This window comes from Carcharodon carcharias, chromosome 8 (genome assembly GCF_017639515.1).
Source record: "Carcharodon carcharias isolate sCarCar2 chromosome 8, sCarCar2.pri, whole genome shotgun sequence".
Classification (NCBI taxonomy): domain Eukaryota; kingdom Metazoa; phylum Chordata; class Chondrichthyes; order Lamniformes; family Lamnidae; genus Carcharodon; species Carcharodon carcharias.
Window position 1 is genome coordinate 15,764,752 of NC_054474.1, and position 21,863 is coordinate 15,786,614.

General features: G+C 46.1%; 1 protein-coding gene across 1 annotated transcript in view; it reads right to left on the reverse strand.

Moving 5' to 3' along the window:
* Positions 1-21,863, reverse strand: part of LOC121280699 (MRN complex interacting protein) — a 28,631-nt gene continuing 6,768 nt past the window's right edge. Inside the window, exons 2-7 of the mRNA XM_041192806.1 lie at positions 13,094-13,153; positions 11,637-11,734; positions 7,434-7,506; positions 6,039-6,205; positions 5,507-5,615; positions 1-1,933 (exon numbers count right to left, since the gene is read on the reverse strand). Coding sequence (XP_041048740.1) covers positions 1,175-1,933; positions 5,507-5,615; positions 6,039-6,205; positions 7,434-7,506; positions 11,637-11,734; positions 13,094-13,153 — 1,266 coding nt within the window. The 3' untranslated portion in view covers positions 1-1,174. The remainder of the gene's footprint in view (positions 1,934-5,506; positions 5,616-6,038; positions 6,206-7,433; positions 7,507-11,636; positions 11,735-13,093; positions 13,154-21,863) is intronic.

Below are 21,863 nucleotides of genomic sequence, written 5' to 3' on the forward strand. Positions count from 1 at the left end.
TAATTTACAGGTTGCTTTAATTCACTCAACACCCCCACCTCGCTAAAAAAAAACCATTGCTTGACATTTGAATTACAGGGCCACATTTTTAAGACTTAAATATAGCCTCTCTCTTAGCCTCAGGGCATCCCAAAGCACTTTACAGCCAATTAATTAGTTTTATTCTGTAGTCCAGTTGTAGAAAATGCTGCAATCAACGTCCACACAAAGTCGCCACACATAGCAACATGGTAATGACCAGATAGTATGCTTTAGTCATGGTGACTGAGGAATAAATATTAGTCCAGGACACCAGGGAGAACTTTCATGCTCTTCTTTGAAACAATGTCACAGGATCTTTTACGTCCACTTGAGAGTAGATAGGATTCTGGTTTAATGTGGCATCAGAAAGACGGTACCTCCAAATGCAGTACTGAGGAACTGTTTGGAGTGTCAGCTGTATTATACCCTCTTGCCTCTGGAGTGGGACCCCCTGAGAAACAGTCAACAACCAAACTTCGCAATCCATTGCCAGCAACAAGCTGCACTTTTCAATCAACCTTCCTTTTTACTCAGTGCATACCCTCAGATTTGCTCCCCGGTTTGTTTAAACTCTTGTTCTGCTCCCATTGTGCGAGAAAATGATGAATTTGGTATTTGGGTATGAATGTGATTTCATTTCAAGACTGGGGACAAAGGATATGATTTTTATTCTGCAACCAAAGGCTGTAACAGAATATCTGTCCAGTCACCCAAAGTAATGACAATGCCAACGATTTATGATTCTTAGACCATGAGCATCGTGTGAACCAGCAAGATAGCATGGTTGATCCCTCTCCTCACCCAGTTCTTTCAGAGTTGCCATAAACTGGCTACATCCAGCAGCAACATGAATCTTTTGTCTCTGGCTATACTGTTAGCACATCCCAATCATTCTACAGAAACAAGCATTCCAAGAAATAGTAGCAGGGGATAATGGGAGGGAGGGAATAAGTTCCTCAATTTTCAACTGCTGCTGTTCCACACAAACACCGTGAAATAATTTTTCAGTCCACCTTTAATTTTAAGAATGCTCCTTAGATTAAGGCCGGCATTAAAAAAATGCACTGGTGGATTTAGCATAAGTTTATGAAAGTCGCACAGGAACATCATGTGATGATGCTGGTCTGATGATATGTCAGCAGGTCTCCCCATTTTACTCACCACACAAATCGTCAAAATCCTCATCCGTCTGAAAGAGTGACAGAAAGGAGCTGGGTTTGACATGTAACCCGGGAGCTGTACTGGGCGTCCCGTGAGCTGAGAATTGATGGGCCGTTAGAGTGCGTGGGGCCAAGGAGGGCCCTGAGTTTAGGATGTGCAAAACTCCAGGAGCACTGTGTGGGGATGTAGGGAAGGGGTCGTGCGCCAGGATATCCTTCACAGCTCTGCATGTACTGCTGGATTGGTGAGCGTCACTGGCAAGTTCAGGTAAGCCCAGCACCGTCGTGGTTTCTTCAACAAGTTCCAGAGAAGGTGATTGAGTCACAATTCGCTCTGTAACTCTTCCAGTGATAAGGGGTGAACCTGGCCAGTCATTACTAGCAAATGCCAAACCTGCAGAAAGAGCAGAACCATCCACATATTCACCTTGATCTTCGAGTACAAAACGTTCTGAGGGCTGGTTGGTGCAAGGAAAACCCCTCTTCCAAGTGAGTTCCTCAGACCCACCAAAGTCATGATTGATGAATTCATTGTCTTCTGTACTACTCTGAGGTAGGAATCGATCCCACCTAGAGGCCTGTGCACCCTGTCTCTTGGCTGGGTAAGCGGCTGTGTCACGCTGGCTCTCATCTCTCAGCCAGACCACTGGGTTAGATTCTAATCGTGACCGGTTTAAAATGTTGCTCCTTTCCGTATCTCCAGTCTCTGGGTTCCTGTTTCTGCTCTCACTTGGTGTGGAATTCACATATTCCTGGAACACAGAAAAATATCAGTATAAACATACAAGAAGCTGAGAACAAGAGAGGCTCTTGGTGATTGAAGTCCATCCCTCTGGTACTCTAACTCCCCCATCAACTCCCCCTTTTGCACCCAGACTCTCCATCAAAGCCCATCTTGCTGGTACCATAACTCAATTACCATAACATCCAGCTATTGATGATTGGTTACCATGCCATGGACAGACAAACAGGCTTGCCATTTCTACAGCAACTTTCATGACCTCAGGATGTGCCAAAGCACTTTACCAATGTGAAGTACGCTTGGGGTGTAGTCTCTGCTGTAGTAAAGTAAACTGGGAAACTCATTTACTCACAGCAAACTTTCACAAAGAGCAATGTGATCATGACCAGATAATCTGCTTTTTGTAATATTAATTTAGGGATAACTATTGGCCAAGACACCAGGGATAACTCCCATGGTTCTACCGCAAAATAGTGGCATCACATCTTTCATGTACACTTGAGAGAGCAGATAGGGCCTCGAGTTAATGCTTCATGTGAAGACAGCCCTCTGATGATGCAGCACTCCCTCAGTGCTGCATGAAGTGTCAGCCTAGATTTTAGTGCTCACATCTCTGGAGTGGAACTTGAATACATAATCTAACTCAAAGACAAAGGGTGCTACCCACTGAGCCATGCTGACACGGTGGAGCAGATTATTCTAAATATCAGCTTTTGAGTAAAACACATTATCCAACTACCGCTTTTCAATAAACCTTTCATGAATTTAAATAGAGGTTTATTGGTTCCACTCTCAGCTTATTTGGAATACTTTGGGTTTGATAGTTTAAACATTTCAAAGGTCCTCTGTTTGGAGTGTCAGGGACAATGCTTATCAATTTAAAATTGTCACTCAAGAGTGAGGGGAGAAGGTAGGAGAAATTTCTTTACACAGAAGCATGGAATACTTTGTTACAAGGAATGTTGGAGGCAGAGACCATTGTATCTTTTAAGGGACAGCCAGATAAATACTTGAAGCAGAAGACAATATTGGATGATGAGAGACAATGGGATCAGTTTCAGATTTTTAAAAATTCATTTACAGGGTTTGGGTGTCGCTGGCTAGGCCAGCATTTATTGCCCATCCCTAGTTGCCTTTGAAAAGGTGATGGTGAGCTGCATCCTTGAACCGCTGCAGTCCCTGTGGTGTAGCTACACCCATAGTGCTGTTAATGAGGGAGTTCTAGGATTTTGACCCAACAACAGTGAAGGAATGGCGATATATTTCCAAGACAGGGTGTCAAGTGGTTTGGAGGGGAACTTGCAGGTGGTGGTGCTTCCATGTATCTGCTGCCCTTGTCCTTCTAGATGGTAGTGGTCGTGGGTTTGGAAGGTGCTGCCTAAGGAGCCTTGGTGAGTTTCTCTGGAAATAGCCAGTATAGGCACAGGGGGCCAAATGCTTCCTCTTGCACTGTAAACTTCCCAGGTTCTTGCACTGTTGTCAGATTGCTTAGTATAGGGAGAGATGGTCCTGGTGAACTGTGGCTGAAAACAGCTTCTCAAAAATGCTGAGGAGCTAATAAGCTCAGGTTAATGGCAGAACACACTGCTGTACCGGAGATTGTCACAGCATGAATTCATCCTTATCTTCTCTAGATGTGGGAGCTCTTAAACTCAGGCTGACTGCTGTGCAGTGAAGGCAAATCAGTCCAAAAGGCGGGTGCAGAGGAAACCAACCCTTTGGGCCACTTGATCTCAAGTTCTGAGCATGAAGCACAGAGATTTCATTTTTCACCATCCAAATAGCAAATTGTGGCCTCAGCACAGTTCCTGCGGGAGGGTCAAAGTATCCTCCCTGTAGTTCAGTTCAGGACTTTTCCTCCATGGAAAGGGGATGTCCAGGGAATGTCAAGTGATCTATCCAGTAGAACATCTGAGCAATGATTGCACATAAGTACAGGAGGAGGCCAATCAGCTTCGAACTGCCACATCGGCAGTGATCCTTGATAAATGGGTTCAAGACAGGCCAGGGCCCCTAGGCAGCCAACCTCCGCCAATGGGGCCTCAGTACAAACCACTTTGCACTTGTGGAGAGACACAAACAATGCTGTACATTACCAAAGAGCGTCCCCACTACAGATTAAGTGATGGACTAAACAACTTAAACTCAGCAAATGAGGAGGCTATTACTTGGTTTTGGGGATTTGCATTCACCAAATAAATAAATAAATAAATAATCCCCTCCAGTTGTTCTGCCATCATTTGACAAGATCATGGCTTGTTCCTGGTTTGACGGACACCTGGAGCAACTGAAGCAAGAGAGGGGACCCAACAAATATATATATATATATATATATATATATATATGGTACTTCCCAGCAAGAGAAAATAGGAGCAAGAGTATGTCATTCAGCCCTTCGAGCCTGCTCCGCCATTCAATATGATAATAGCTGATCCTCTATCTCAACGCTGTACTCCCATTCTCTCCCCATACCCCTTGACACCTTTAGAGTCCAAAAATCTATTTCCTTCTTAAATATGTTCAGTGTCTTGGCCTCCACAGCCCTCTGTGGTGGACAATGCCACAGGTTCACCAACCTCTGAGCAAAGAGGTTTCTCCTCATCTTGATCCTAAATGACCTACCCCATATCCTGAGACTGTGACCTCTTGTTCTAGACCCTCCAGCCAGAAGAAACGTCATCCCTGCATCCAGTCTGTCCATCCAGGTCAGAATTTTATATGTTTCAATGAGATCCCTTCCCATTCCTCTAAACTCCAATGAATACAGGCCAATCTCTCCTCATACGACAATCCTGCCATCCCGGGAATCATTCTGGTGAACTTTCACTGCACTCCCACTTTGGCAAGTATATCCTTTCTTAGGTAAGGAGACCAAAACTGCACACAATGCTCTGGGTGTGGTCTTACCAAGGCCCTGTACAACTGTAGTCAGACATCCTTGATCCTGTACTCAAATCCTCTTGCAATGAAGGCCAACATACCATTTGCCTTCCTGACTGCTTGCTGCATCTGCATGCTTGCTTTCAGTGATTGGTGTACAAGGGCACCCAGGAACCTTTGTACATCAACATTTCCCAATCTATCAGCATTTAAATAATACTTAACAAAAACAGAATTACCTGGAAAAACTCAGCAGGTCTGGCAGCATCGGCGGAGAAGAAAAGAGTTGACGTTTCAAGTCCTCATGACCCTTTTCTTATCCGCCGATGCTGCCAGACCTGCTGAGTTTTTCCAGGTAATTCTGTTTTTGTTTTGGATTTCCAGCATCCGCAGTTTTTTGTTTTTATCTCTTTATTTAAATAATACTTTGTCATTCTGTTTTTCCTAACAAAGTGGATAACTTCACACTTATCCACATTATACTGCATCTGCCATGTATTTTCCCAACACACTTAATCTGTCTAAATCACCTTGAAGTCTGTTAACATTCTCCTCATTGCTCATATTTCCACCAAATTTTGTGTCGTCAGCAAACCTGGAAAATTACATTGAAACATATTGTGAATAACTGGGGCCCAAGCACTGATCTCTGTAGTACCCAACTAGTCACAACAATCACAAGTTGCATTAGTCAAACTCTTACCAGGCAGCTTCTCATTTTCTGTTGAGCAGACCCCTTTACATCACGATCAGTACAGTTTCCATATGGATCCAGGTGCTTAGAATCATTTTGTAATCCTCTTCTGCGTTTCCTAGGATGAAAAGAGGAAAGATTCCAACACGTTTTCCTAACCGAGTCTTTGAATTCAGTGATTCTGCATCCTCAGTAACTTCAAAGCCCCTGCTCCCACCAACACACCAATCTTCTGAATAGCCCATTCCCCCACCTCATTCAATTTCCTCCCATACAGCTATGAGTCCTCAGTAGTGGAGGAGTCACAACCAAGTCAGCTCCCACCCTGTCCGAGAGTCAACTGCAGCTTGCTGCATAGCTCCTGGAAACAGGAACCTCCGCAAACATCACCCCAAACTAACCAAGACGGCAGTGTACCCACCTCCTCCTCCAAGGTCAAACTACGGGTTGACCCAACCAGCATGGTTGAGCGGCACACCATTGACATAATGGCTCCCAGACCCCCAGAACTGCTATGGTATTCCATCCTGCTACCTCTGACCTGCTTTCCCTGCTGGCATTCCTCACTCCTGCCTGGAACTGCTGGCGGTCCATGTACACAACCTCTCCATCTTCTCCCCGATCCTCTGATGCTTCTTCGACGGGTTTCTGATCCAGGTAAACACTCCAGCGGCTGCTGGCTGGGCTCTCAATCTGAGTCAATAAACTCTATGCAAAACACCAAGTCAGAGGAGTAACATTAAACCACAGATCCACTTCCAAATAACGATACTGTCACTTTATAATGTAATAAGATCTTAAGAAATAGGAGCAGGAGTAGGCATTCTGCTCGTTGAACCTGCTCCACCATTCAATAAAGATCCTAGCTGATCTGATTCCCTGCCAGCCTTCACTCCCTTGTAGATCAAAAATCTGTCTGACCCAGCCTCCACTTCTCTCTGAGGAAGAGAATTTCAAATATAAATTACTCTTTGAGTGAAGAAATTGCTCCTCATCTCCATCTTAAAATGGAGGCCCTTTAATCTGAAACTGTGTCCCCCTAGTTCTAGATTCTCCCACGAGAGGAAGCATCCTCTCTGTATCTACCCTGTCAATCCCCCTCAGAATCTTGTGTTTCAATAAGATCACCAATCATTCTTCTAAACTGAAGCAAGCATAGGTCCAACCTGCTCACTGGGGAGATGGTAGCATAATGGTAATGTCACTGTACTAGTAATCCGGAGGCCCAAACTAATGTTCTGGGGGCTTCAAATCCCAGCACGGCAGCTGGTAGAATTTAATTAATCTTAGTCCCGGTAATTGTGACCATGACAACCATTGTTGATTGTCATAAAAACCTATCTGGTTCACTAATGTCCTTTAGGGATGGAAATCCGTCACCCTGGATTAGTCACCCTAGTGAGCCTTCTCTGAACTGCATCCAATTCCAGTATTTGTTTCTTTCAAAACACACTATTCATTAGGCTAAAAACAGGCACTCACTTTGCTGCAGTGTCCGACAAACAGCAATGATCAGGGTACAGCAGCCTGGTGGCTATGACAGATCATGAATTCAAAGCCTCGCAAACATTCCAGGTTAATTAATTGAATTCAAATTCTACCAAACATGAAATTGAATTCAATAAGTCTGATCATTTATGGATGGATCGTCATTAAAAACTCAACTGGTTCAGTAATATCCTTCAGGAAAGGGAACCTATCATTCATACCCAGTCCGGCCTATACATGACTCATTCTAATTGAATTCAGTATAGCTAAGTAATTTTACCAGCTGAGATATTGAGGGAAACCACTCCAACTGATGTTCAAAGCATTAGACACGCAGCACGAAATGGATATGCATGGGTTTGCAAAGCTCCCATATCGCCTTTGATCAATTAGTGTGAAGATCTAATGAGTTAATGGTAAGCCTACCTTTCATTTCGATCTCTCTTACCTGGTCACTCACTGTACAAAATCTTCGGGAATTGCAGCCAGTGTCTGAGCCCATTGGCTCCTCAATGGACCTGCTGTAAAATGGAAAAGAGAGTCCCCACAATACAACGAAAGGTACAGATGAGGCAGAAGTAAAGATTACTAAGGACTGGCAAACCAGAAGACAAAGTATAAACTCAATCAATCAGAGGTTGTGAAATTGAATTCAATAAATCTGGTGATTTAAAAACAGAAAATGCTAGGAAAACAGGTCTGGCAGCATCTGTGGAGAGAGAAACAGAGTCAATGTTTCCAGTCCATATGGCTTTTTCAGAGCTTCAGGGAAATCTGGTGATTTGTTGGATTGTGCCAGACAAAACGGAAAGCTGTCAATTGCTTTAAAAACCTTACTGCTATTTAAAGAAGGGAGCCTGTCTGGTCCAGATTCTTATGTCACGACCAGTTTAATCACACAAAATGGTTCATCTTCGAGGGCTAAGAATGTTCTGAACGAATTTGTGTTTAAAACACACTGTCCCTTAAAAAAGCTTTATGCAGGACTCTGAATGCTGATTCCCCCCCCCCAAAAAAATCCTTTTTTGGTAATTAAGCAGTTTTAAAGAAGCTGGAAACTTCTCGACCCTGGTGGGCTGTTTACAAAAGGGGTCACATGGTAGTTCACGGTTCTGGGAAAAAAAACATGCCTGGGAAAAAATGTATTTAAAAGTTGGTTTTGGTTTTGCTTGAGAAGAGAAAGGACCAACAGCTTTGTAGACGAAGACAGCAGCCTTTTTGAAGTCCAGAGCTAATCCACAGTCAGAAGTGAATATAAGCTGCCCCTAAGTTGCCACGTGCTGGAATAGAGTACCTGCAAGTGTTCCTCAAACCCACCTGAAAAGCAGTGCAAGAGTCATTGACTGTTTTGCATTTCAACACTGAGAGACCAACTGCATAACCCGGATGCCATTTCAAGGGCTCCGCCAACTTTCCTTTTCCCATGACCCTTTGACTTTTAACTTTTGGCAGAGATCCTCTATTTTTATTTTATTTTTTTATTTTTTGGTGTATGTGTGCATGTGCGTTTGAGAGACAGAGACAGACTTACAGTATCTCGAAAGAGTAATAAGTACACTTCCAGATTTCAGACGGTATGGTAATAAGCTTTGCCTTTCTATTCAACAAGACTGGTTTTACAGTAAACTAATAAATTTGTTGCTTACTGAAAGAAGACTGGCTAAACTCTCTTTTATTCTGGGTAACATGGCGAAGGTAAATGATTGGCTATTTTGGCACGTGAATCAAGCTTTTAAACTATTGGTGCAACCTGTGGAGTAGTGAGGCTAGATCTACTGTGCACTCCTCCCATCCTGGTCATAACACTTGTTCACTCTATAACCAACTAGGGTTCCTGATCTCAAATGGTATTCACTGACCTATGCTTGAATCCAATGCAGGTGGATATTTGGTCAGAACAGCAGGTGGCTCTGCATCAAACAAAGTCACCCGCAGCTAAGGAGGCAGTGGGAGCTGCAAGTGCCCGTGGAATCACACCTTAGCCTGTCTTCAAGAGATTGATAATGCAAAAGATTATTTCTGCTCAGACCTCAGCTAGACTATTGGATCCAGTTCTGGGCACCATATTAGGAAGGATATCAAGGCATTCGAGAGAGTGCAAGAAGAGATTTGCCAAGATGATACCAGGTCTGAGGAACTTCAGTTATATGGAGAGATTGGAGAAACTGGGTTTGTTCTTCTTAAAGCAGAGAAGGTTGAAGGGAGATCTATTGGAGGTGTTCAAACTTATAAAGGGTTTTGATAGATTAATAAAATTGGTGGGGTAGTAAATAGTGAGGAGGATAGCCTTAGATTATAGGAGGATATAGACAGGCTGGTCAGATGGGCTGATCAGCAGCAAATGGAATTTAATCCTGATAAGCGCAAGGTGATGCACCTGGGCAAGACAAACAAGGCATGGGAATACACGATGAATAGTAGGACCCTGGGAAGTACTGAGGACCTGAGGGACCCTGGTGTACATGTCCATTGGTCCGTTAAGGTAGTGGGACAGGTAGATAAAGTGGTTAAGGAGGCATATGGGATACTTGCCTTTATTAGCTGAGGCATAGAATATAAGAGCAGGGAGGTTATGCTGGAACTGTATAAAACTTTGGTTAGGCTACAGCTAGAGTATTGCGTGCAGTTCTGGAATCCGCATTATAGGAAGGATATGATTGCACTGGAGAGAGAGCAAAGGAGATTTACCAGGATGTGCTAGAGAGTTTTAATTATGAGGAGAGATTGGATAGATTGGGACTATTTTCTCTGGAGCAGAGGAGATTGAGGGGGGACATGATTGAGGTGTATAAAATTATGAGGGGCATAGAAAGGGTAGACAGAAAGAAACTTTTCCCCTTGATGGAGGGATCAAAAACTAGGGACATAGATTTAAGGTAAGGGTCAGGAGGTTTAGAGGGGATGTGAGGAAGAATTTTTTCAGAGGATGGTGGGTATCTGGGACTCTCTGCCTGAAAGGGTGGTAGAGGCAGAAACCCTCATAACGTTGAAGAGGTATTTGGATGTGCATTTGTGATGCCATGGCATACAAGGCTATGGGCTTAGTGACAGAAAATGGGATTAGGATAGTTAGGTGCTTGTTTGAGCGGCGCAGACTTGATGGGCTGAAGGGCCTTTATCTGTGCTGTAGACCTCTATGGCTCTAAGTAAGGAGAATCTGCTTCCTCTGGCAAGTAGGTCAGTAACCAGAGGTCAGATTTTAAATAATTACCAAAAGAACTGGGGGGGGGGGGGGGGGTATGAGAAGAAAATTCTTCACACAGAGGATTGTTAAAGTCTGGAAAATGTTACCTGAGAGGCCAGTGGAATCAGAATCCATAGGAAATTTCAAAAGCCAATTGGATATCTACTTGAAGACAGTGGCACAGTGGTAATATCACTGGACATATCACTGGACTACTATCCAGAGGCCAGGCTGATGCTTTGGGAACATGGGTTCAAATCCCATCATTGCAGCTGGTGGAATTTAAATTAATTAATAAAATCTGGAATTGAAAGCTAGTCTCAGTATTGGTGAGCATGAAAGTGTCATCGATTGTCATAAAAACCCATCTGGTTCACGAATGTCCTTTAGGGAAGGAAATCTGCCATCCTTACCTGGTCTGGCCCTCAGCCAAGTGCCGTTGGCTCTTAACTGCCCTCTGAAATAGTCTATAAATGCCAAGGATAATTGCAATTAGGGATGGGCAACAAAAGCTGGCTTTGCCAACAATACCCACAGCCCATGGACATAAGACTTGACTTGAGAGCAGGAGTAGGTGATTTGGCCCTTTGAGCTTGCTCTGCCATTCGATAAGATCATGGCTGGTCTCCATTCCACTTTCCTGTCTGCCCCCATAACCCTTGACCCCCTTGTGAATCGAAAATCTGTCTACCTCAGCCTTGAACAAATTCATTGTTTTCTGGGGAAGGAAATTCCACAGACTAACAAACCGTTTGAGGGGAAAAAAGTTCTCCTCATCCTCCGTCTGAAAAAGGGGACATGAACTGACTGCTAGGCCACAATTAGAATTAAATTCTAGCCATCAGCCCACCCTACCACCAAAAAAACACAGGTATCTTGTGTCTGTAAATAACTCTCAGGAGTCTTGGGGGATGCTGTCTCTGTTCACAGTCATAAAATGTTTCTAAATTACAATGCAAACTTTAGATATTGAAATGATAAAAGAATGGTTGATTTGCAGGGTTATGGCAAAAAAGCAGAGGTGTGGAACTAATTGGATAGCTCTTTTAAAGAACCAGCTGAAGCACGATGGGTTGAATGGCCTCCTTCCGTGCTCGACGGTTCCATTCTGTGATTCAAATCAATTTTAACAAAAGGCCAAAACCCAGAATCATTAAGATTGCCAATCAATCTTCCCACTCGGTTCCTGTTAATTAACAAGAGGGGAGGTGAGAACTGTTTTCTTGCAAGTTGTTATGGTCTGGAATGCACTGCCTGAAGCAGATTTAATAGTAACTTTCGAAAGGCAATTGAATTATACATACATGAAAAGGAAAAATTTGCAAGGGGGCAGGGGAGAATGGAACTAATTAGATAGCTTCTGGAGTGCTACACAGCTGGATGGTTTGAATGCCTCCTTCCATAGTCTATTATTCTATGGATTATTTAATTAACCCAGATGACAGATGGAAAAGAATGAGATGTTACCAAGCAGCGGCTTCCAGCGCCTGCATTCTTTCCCCTTGCAGCATGTTCAGCTTCTGTACATGTCGTCGACAGTCAGCCCCCGAGCCCTGGCCATATACCTAGGGAGATTGTTACATAAAATCATTAATCATGCGGAAAAATAAAAGGTGGGGAGAGTTAGAGAAAAACTGCATTTATACAGCACCTTTCATGATCTCGAGACATCCCAAAATGCTTCACAACAAATGAGGCACTTTTAAAATGTAGTCACTGTTGTAATGTAGGAAACAAAGCAGCCAATTTGCACGGTAATGTCCCACAAATAGCAATGAGATAAGTAACCAGATAACCCGTTTTTAGTGATGTTGGCTGAGTCATAGATATTGGCCAGGACACCTGGAAGAACTCCCCTGCTCTTGGAACATTATCATGGAATGTTTTACAACCAGCTGACAGGCATCTCCGACAGTGCAGCACTTTCCCCAGTACTGCATGGGTGTATCAGCCTAGATTTTGTGCTCAAATCTTTGGAGTTGGACAACCATCTGAGTCAGAGGTAAGAGTGTGTTACCAATTGAGCCATAGCTGACAGGGATGTCAGCACTAGATCAAATCATTCCACTTACTGCTATTACGTTTCTGAAGAAGACATTTGGAATAAGGGGAAAAGGCTTAGAACAGAATTCTGACGTACACAAATTTGTCTGCTCCCCATTTGGATGATGGGCTTTTTTCATAATTTACATTTGCTGCCTGGCTCATTAGCTGTTGGAGAAGTGTTGAAGGATTATTATCCCTGGTGTGCAGTGTGCATCTGTGTTTTTTCCCTACACGCCTACTAGCGACATCACATTCAATGAAATAAGATAACACATTGAAAGACTTCAGTTATATGGAGACTGGAGAAGCTGAGATGGCTCTGCTTAGAGCAGAGAAAGTTAAGGGGATATTTAATTGAGAAGTTCAAAATCATGAGGGGTTTGATAAAGTAAGAAGGGAGGTGTCGTCTCCAAAGGGGGGAAACTGTTTCCAGTGGCAAGAGGGCAAGTAACTACATGAGACAGATTTAATATAATTGGCACGAGAACCAGGGAGGTGAGGGGAACTTTGTCACACAGCAAGTGGTTAAGATTGGGAATGCACTTCCTGAAAGGGTGGTGAAAACGCACTCAATGGTAACTTCTAAAAAGGAACTGGATAAATATTGGAAGTTAAAATGTGCAGCACCATGGAGAAAGAGCAGAGCAGTGGGACTAAGTGGATAGACCTTTTAAAGAGCCAGCACAGACATGATGGCTGAATGGCCTCCTCCTGTGCTGTGGGATTCCAACTGGAAAAAAGTCATGCCTGCCATTTTGTTAGTGGAGCTCGCCTCTTCCTCCAGACTTTTCACTAACAGTAGCTTGCACAACCTCTTTGATTCAATGAAGGTTCTTCCTGCACTCTGCGACTCAGTGTTGTAAGATCAGCATCCTCACCTTCTGCAGTGACTGCTTTTCTCCACACAATTTGCAGTTCCACTTCTTGCTCTTCTTAAGCTAAAACAGAAAATACTAATTAAAAAGTTTCAGTAAAGTGTGTATTAAATAAGAACAATTCAGGATGATGGAAGCAATTTCAATGGAATTGGTTAAATACTTGAAAAGGAAAACTTTGCAGGACCAAAGGGTAAGAGAGGGGGAGTGGGGGCTAATTCGATAGCTCTTTCAAAGAGCCGACACAGGCATGATGGGCTGAATGGCCACCTTCTGCCGTGGGATTTTATGAAATATTTTGAGAACGATATCAGTAGTTTCCTGATACTTATACCTGTCACTCAGTAATAGATCCCCTTCAGACCATTCAATTAGATCATGACTGATCTGGAAGTTCAATCTTTTACCCACCTTTGTTCCATATCTTAATACCCTTAATCTAATAAACAATTACCAATCTCAGTCTTGAAAGTTTGAATTAACCTCCAGCAATGACAACCTTTTGTCTGAGAGAATTCTAGATTTCCACTACCATCTGTATGAAGTGCTTCCTGATTTCACTCCTGATGTTAATATTAAGATGCTGTCCCTTTGTTCTGAATGCCCTCCAGCAGAGGAAACAGTTCCACACTCTCTGCCCCATTAAATCCTCCTATAATTTTAAACACCTCAATTAAGCCACCCTTCAACCGCCAAAAACTCTTAAGGAATACAAGAGGAACCAGTCTTTGCAATTTGACCACTTAAGATTTGTTATCATTCTAGTCAATCTGCACTGCTCTTCCTCCAAGGTCACTATATCTATCCTGAGGTACAGTGCCCAGGACTGAATGCAATAATCCAGATGAAGTTTCACCAGAGCTCTATACAACTGAAACGGAGTTAATGTTTCAGGTCTGTGATCTTGCAACATTCAGAGTTCTGATAAAAGGTCACGGGCCTGAAACATTAACTTTGTTTCTCTCTCCACAGATGCTGCTGAACCTGCTGAGTATTTCCAGCATTTTCTGTTTTTATTTCATATTCCACTGTAACTCCCTGCTATACAACTTACTGTACCTCCTAACTCTGCAAACTTGAATATACAACTCTATTCCTTCATTGGTATATTAGGTGAAAAGCTGAGGCCCCAGTACATATCCCTGGGGAAACCGCTAATCACAATACATTAATCAGAGTCCCTTCATCCTTGCTCTCTTGTCTCCAAGTTGCCAATCAATTTGCAACTGAAGGACGTGTGACACAGTTCTGGAATATTAAGGATATGGTCATGTTGTGCTTATTTGGATCTCCACACGTGACAATCAATCTTTTTAGCATATTTCTGCCAAAGAAAGCAGTGATCACTCTCCCAGGCAGACTGATGCTGACATGCACCCAGGGAAGGCAGGTCTAGAATGGACGAGGAGCTGGTTCTGTGCCATGGTATGCAGCAAGACAGCACAGAGTGAGGAAAGGTGACATGGAACATTAGGATTGATTATTCCATAATACATTTCTGCCAACATTACCTACTGATACAATATATTAAGGAACACTACATCCCTTCTGTGAACTGCATGACAAACCTTGAACTCTCTCCCTAACGGCATTGTGTACCGGCATCAGATGGACAGCAGCAGTTCAAGACAACAGCTCACCACCATCAATCCCTTAAAGGGCAACTTTAAATACCAGCCTTGCCGGCAGCAGAGTCCACATCCTGAGAATTAATTTTTTTAAATTCCTCTGAATTTAAGGCAAATGACAAGGGATGAGTTTTTTTTTCCTTACAATGAGTTGTGGTGATCTGGATTTTTATTTTGTTCTTTCATGGGATGTGGGCATCACCGGTAAGGCCAGCATTTGATACTCAGCCCTAATTGCCCCTGAACTGAGTGGCTTGCTAGGCCATTGTAGAGGACAGTTAAAATTCAGCCACGTTGCTGTGGGTCTGGAGAGACATGTAGGCTAGGCCAGGTAAGGACAGCAGATTTCCTTCCCTAAAGGACATTAGTGAACTTGACTGCTTTTTACAACGATTAATGATAGTCATGGTCACCATTATTGAAATTAGCTTTTAATTCCAGATTTATTAACTTAATCTAAATTTTGCTAGCTGCCATGATGGGATTTAAACCCAAACTCCCAAAGCATTAGACTGGGCCTCTGGATTACCAGTCCAGTGATGTTACCAGCACGCCACAATCTCCCCCTAATACACTGGTTGAATGGGTGATGGAAGCAGGTTCAAGAGTAACTACAGTACTACAGTCACAGCCTCAGGCTAAGGGGGCAACCATTTAGGACTAAGACAAAGAGATGTTTCTTCACTCAGTGAGGTTGTGAATCTTTGGAATTTTCTCCTCAGAGGGCTGTGGCTGTTCAGTTGATGAGCATTTTCAAAGTAGAGATCAGTAGATTCCCGGACACAAAGGGATATGAGGATCAGGTGGGAAAGTGCAGTTACCTTACTGGATGGCAGGGCAGCCACAAGAGGGCATGTGACCTCCTCCTGCTTCCATTTCTTATGTTCATAAACAGGAACTGGGTTATTACTTGAAGTGGAAAATTGGGCAGGGCTATGCAGCATAAGAGTAAAAAGGCACAATCGGCTCCTTCTGTGCTGTCAGATTTTATGTTCCTAAAAGCAGCATAAAGCACGCTAGCACCTTCTTTACAATTCAGGTTGTTTCTCTGCAACAATTCACAGGAAGAAGATACTTCCCATAAGTGCCTTAAGTCGCTGTGGACTGAAGTCGTGGTCTTGTAGGAGCTATGCATGGAAGAAACAACTTCCATGTCATCATTTACAGAATTAATAGACCAAGGTACTTCATAGCTAACTAATTAAGTTGGATGTGGAGCTAGGAAGGGATGTTAGAAAGATATTGAAGGTTTGCTGAAGAGATGGGTTTTGAGGTGTTTAGATTAGGAGGTGACAGGATGGAGCGCCAGACAGCAAGACCTGGAGATCAATGGCAAAAGAAACACTAAAGGTCAGTGAAAGAATATCTATCCACTGTCCTCTGTAGCCACACTGTTTTCCTATAGCTCTGCTCCCTCCTCACTGTCCCCCAGGTCAATGCTCTGCCCCCCCATTCCATCCATTTCCCGCTCTCTGCCCCCCCCACTCCATCCATTTCCCGCTCTCTGCCCCCCACTCCATCCATTTCCTGCTCTCAGCCCCCCACTCCATCCATTTCCCGCTCTCAGCCCCCCCTTACCTTGCTCCCTATTCCCATTCAATCCATTACCTCGCAGATAAATGGGGCAAATGAAATTGAATTTAAAATCTGCCTTGTGTCTACCTTATATCTGGAATTTGCAATATTAGCCCAGGATCTGGGGGCTATTAGATGGCACAGAGGCTTGGGAGGCGGGGTGGGGGAAGAAGAGCTCGATGACCTAGGGCGGGCTGAGGCACCCGAGGTGGGGTGGGGGCCGGGTTGACGGAATGTGGGCTGGGCGGGGGTGAGAGTGGGAGTGAGGGCAGGGGAGGTGGTTGGGGGGTGGAGAGGGGAAGGGTGTTGGGAGTGGGGTGAGGGTGGCAGAAGTGGGGGTGACAGTGCACCAGGGCCGAAGGTGGGATTTGGATGTGGTTAAGGAATTGGGGTGGGTTGAGGGCTGGGGAGTGGCGGAGGGGGGAGTGGAGTGGGCTGAGGGTGGGGTATGGGGAGGGGGAAGGGTTTTTAAAATTCATTTATTGGATGTGGGCATCACTGGCTAGGTCAGCATTTATTGTCCATCCCTTGAGGTGGTGGTGAGCTGCCTTCTTGAACCATTGCAGTACGTGTGGTGTAGGTACACCCACATTGATGTTAGGGAGTTCCAGGATTTCGACCCTGGGTAGTGAAGTAACGGTGATATATTTCCAAGTCAGGGTGGCAAGCGGTTGGGAGGGGAACTTCCATGTGGCGGTGTTCCTGTCTATCTGCTTTCCTTGTCCTTCTAGATGGTCATGGGCTTGGAAGGTGCTGTCGAAGGAGTTTTGGTGAATTGCTGCAGTGCATCTTTGGTTTATTATGCACCAGTGAAGTCAACAGCTTCTGACCTGCTCTTGTAGCTATAGTATTTATATGGCTAGTCCAGTTCAGTTTCTGGTCAATAGTAACTCCAAGGAAGTTGGTAATGGAGGATTCTGTGATGGTAATGCCATTGAATGTCCAGGGGCGATGGTTACATTCCCTCTTATTGGAGATGGTTATTGCCTGGCACTTGTGTGATGTGAATGTTACTTGCCACTGGTCAGCCCAAACCTGGATATTGTTCAGGTCTTGTTGCATTTGGACATGGACTGCTTCAGTATCTAAGGAGTCGTAAATTGTGCAATCATCAGCGAGCATCCCCACTTCTGACCTGATGATAGAAGGAAGGTCATTGATGAAGCAGCTGAAGGTGGTTGGGCCAAGGACACTACCCTGAGGAACTCCTGCAGTGATGTCTTGGAACTAAGATGACTGACCTCCAACAACCACAACCATTTTCCTTTGTGCTAGGTATGACTCCGACCAGCAGAGAGTTTTCTCTCCAATTCCAATTGACTCCAGTTTGCTTAGGATCCCTGATGCCACACACAGTCAAATGCTGCCTTGCTGTCAAGGCGTCAGTCTCACCTCAGCACAGGAGTTGAGCTCTTTTGTCCATGTTTGAACAAAGGCTGTGATGAGGTTGGGAGCTGAGTGACCCTGCCAGAACCCAAAATGAGTGTCAGTGAGCAGTTTATTGCTAAGCAAGTGCCACTTGCTAGCATTGTTGATGGCCCCTTCCATCACTTTACTGATGATTGAGAGTAGACTGATGGGGTAGTAATTGGCCAGGTTGAATTTGTCCTGCTTTGTGTGTACAGGACATACCTGGGCAATTTTCCACATTGCCAGGTGGGATGCCAGTGTTATAGCTGTACAGGAACAGCTTGGCTAGGGGCACAGCAAATTCTGGACCACAAGTCTTCAGTATTGTTGCTGGAATATTGTCAGGGCCCATAGTCTTTGCAGTATCCGTGCCTTCAGCCATTTCTTGATACCATGTGGCGTGAATAAAATTGGCTGAAGACTGGCATCTGTGATGCTGGTGACCTCCGGAGGGAGCCAAGCTGGATCATCCACTCGCCACTTCTGGCTGAAGATTTGTGCAAAAGGTAAGTACGAAGAATTTGCAGCAATGTGCTGGGCTTCCCCATCATTGAGAAAGGGGATATTTGTGGAGCCTCCTCCTCCAGTGAGTTGTTTAAATATCAACCACCATTCATGATTGGATGTGGCAGCACTGCAGAGTTTAGATCTGATCTGTTGGTTGCGGAATCACTTTATCCATCATTTGCTACTAATGGTGTTTGGCACACAAGCAGTCCTGTGTTGCAGCTTCACCAGGTTGACACCTTATTTTTCAGTATGCCTCACGCTGCTCCTTGCACACCGTCCTGCACTCTTCTTTGAACCAGGGTTGATTCCCTGGCTTGGTGGTAATGGTAGAGTGGGGGATATGCCGGGCCATGAGGTTTGCAGATTGTGGCTGAATACAATTTTGCTGCTTCTTCCACAGCACCTCATGGATGCCTAGTCTTGAGCTGCTAGATCTGTTCAAAATCTATCCCATTTAGCAAGGTGGTAGTGCCACACAAGACAATGGAGGGTATCTTCAATGTGAAGAAGGGACTTCGTCTTCCCAAGGACTGTGCAGTGGTCACTCCGACCAATACTGTCATGGACAGATGGATCTGCGGCAGACAGGTTCGTGAGGATGAGTTCAAGTATGTTTTTCTGTATGGTTCCTGTACTGTATTGTGTACAGTATTGGTTACCTTATTTAGGGAGGATGTAAGTGCGTTGGAAGCAGTTCAGGGAAGGTTTACCAGACTAATACCTGGAATGGGCGGGTTGTTTTATGAGGAAAGATTGGACAGGCTGGGCATGTATCCGCTGGAGTTTAGAAGAGCAAGAGGTGACTTGATTGAAACATATAAGATCCTGAGAGATCTTGACAGGGTGGATGTGGAAAGGATGTTTCCTCTTGCAGGAGAATCTAGAACCAGAGGTCACTGTTTAAAAATAAGAGGTCGACCAACTAAAACAGAGATGAGGTGAAATCTTCTCTCTCAGATTCGGGAGTCTTTGGAACTCTTTTCCTGAAAAGGTAGTGGAAGCAGAGTCTTTGAATATTTTCAAGGCAGAGGTGGATAGATTCTTGGTAAGCAAGGGGGTGATAGATATGAGGTGACTATCAGATCAGCCATGACCTTATTAAATGGAGCAGGCTCAAGGGGCCAAATGGCCTACTCCTGCTCCTTGACCGTATGGCCCTCTTGTTGGTTCCCTCACCACCTGCTGCAGCTCCAGCCTAGTTGCCATGTCCTTTAGGACTTAGCCAGCTCAGTCAGTAGTGGTGCTACTGAACCACTCTTGGTGACGGACATTGACTGTCATTAACTATTAATGTCTGTAACGTTATTGGAAATAATTTTTAAAGTGGAATTGGATTAAAGCCAGCTAGGCTTTGATATATAATAGTTTTGAGATGTTAATTAGATAAATGTAAGGAGGAGAAGGTAAATGTAAATTTGCATTTGTTGAATAAACCATTCAAAAGAATGGGTAAAATCTTGCTAGGGAGTCGCCAAGCAATGTGTTTATATTACCTCATGAAATTAGTGCGATGAAAACGTTATTGTTAGAAGATGTGATGTTAAAACCCTAGATACAATGGAAGATTTACATTGAAAGGGGAAGCTAGGTATAAACTAAAAGGAGTTTTGTATGTACAGGTCAGAGGCACGTAAGATCTAACTAACCTACAATTGTATGTGCAAAAGAACCAAATTGCAAGGAACCTCATTTTGAATCCGTAAGCTCAAATGTGCTTTGCCTGGTGTCTGTTTAAAGTCTATGGGTTATTGTGGCCTTGGTGAAGATTTACCCGGGAGTGATCAGGTAGTTTTATTCCTGAATTCAGAGCTGCATCTCAAACATACCAACTGAAAATAAAGGTTATGACAGCTGTTCAAGTTTCCCTCTAGGATTTAAATAACTCGGCCTTTGCCACCTGCTGCGTCATAACAAAAACCCAGAGTACGTTCTGCACCCTTGCCAGCTTTGGTGCTTCCTCCAAGTGGTGTTCAGCGTGGAGGAGCACTGATTCATCAGCTGAGAGGTGGTGGGGGAGGGGAGGGGGGGGGGGGGTTATGTGGTAATCAGCAGGAGGTTTCCTTGCCCATGTTTGAGCTGGTGCCACGAAACGTCATGGGGTCCGGAGTCGACATTGAGGAACTCCCAGCACAACTCCCTCCCGACTGCACACCACCATGCCGCCATCTCTGCTGGTGGGACAGGACAAACCCAGGGTTGGTGACGGTGTCTGGGATGTTACCTGTAAGGTAACAGGTCTGGAGTCACACGTAGGCCAGACCTGTTAAGGACGGCAGATTTCCTTCCCCAAAAGACATGGTTTCATGGTCATCATTAGACTCTTAACTGAATACAAATTTTACCATCTGCTGTGGTGGGATTCGAAACCAGGTCCCCTGAGCATTACACAGGAACCCTGGATTACTAATCCAGTGACAATTCCACTACGCTATCACCTCAGCTAGGGGAGGGGGGGAGGAGGAGCGAGGGGTCGGGGGGGGGGGGAGGAGGAGCGAGGGGTCGGGGGGGGGAGGAGGAGCGAGGGATCGTGGGGGAGGAGGAGCGAGGGGTCGTGGGGGAGGAGGAGCGAGGGGTCGTGGGGGAGGAGGAGCGAGGGGTCGTGGGGGAGGAGGAGCGAGGGGTCGTGGGGGAGGAGGAGCGAGGGGTCGTGGGGGGGAGGAGGAGCGAGGGGTCGTGGGGGGGAGGAGGAGCGAGGGGTCGTGGGGGGGAGGAGGAGCGAGGGGTCGTGGGGGAGGAGGAGTGAGGGGTCAGGGGAGGAGGAGCGAGGGTTCGGGGGGAGGAGGAGCGAAGGGTCGGGGGAGGAGGAGCGAGGGGTCGGGGGAGGAGGAGCGAGGGGTCGGGGGAGGAGGAGCGAGGGGTCGGGGGAGGAGGAGCGAGGGGTCGGGGGAGGAGGAGCGAGGGGTCGGGGGAGGAGGAGCGAGGGGTCGGGGGGAGGAGGAGCGAGGGGTCGGGGGGAGGAGGAGCGAGGGGTCGGGGGGAGGAGGAGCGAGGGGTCGGGGGGAGGAGGAGCGAGGGGTCGGGGGGAGGAGGAGCGAGGGGCCGGGGGGAGGAGGAGCGAGGGGCCGGGGGGAGGAGGAGCGAGGGGCCGGGGGGAGGAGGAGCGAGGGGTCGGGGGGAGGAGGAGCGAGGGGTCGGGGGGAGGAGGAGCGAGGGGTCGGAGGGGAGGAGGAGCGAAGGGTCGGGGGGAGGAGGAGCGAGGGGTCGGGGGAGGAGGAGCGAGGGGTCGGGGGGAGGAGGAGCGAGGGGTCGGGGGGAGGAGGAGCGAGGGGTCGGGGGGAGGAGGAGCGAGGGGTCGGGGGAGGAGGAGCGAGGGGTCGGGGGAGGAGGAGCGAGGGGTCGGGGGAGGAGGAGCGAGGGGTCGGGGGGAGGAGGAGCGAGGGGTCGGGGGGAGGAGGAGCGAGGGGTCGGGGGGAGGAGGAGCGAGGGGTCGGGGGGGGAGGAGCGAGGGGTCGGGGGGAGGAGGAGCGAGGGGTCGGGGGGAGGAGGAGCGAGGGGTCGGGGGGAGGAGTGGGAGGGGTCGGGGGGAGGAGGAGCGAGGGGTCGGGGGGAGGAGTGGGAGGGGTCGGGGGGAGGAGTGGGAGGGGTCGGGGGGAGGAGGAGCGAGGGGTCGGGGGGAGGAGTGGGAGGGGTCGGGGGAGGAGTGGGAGGGG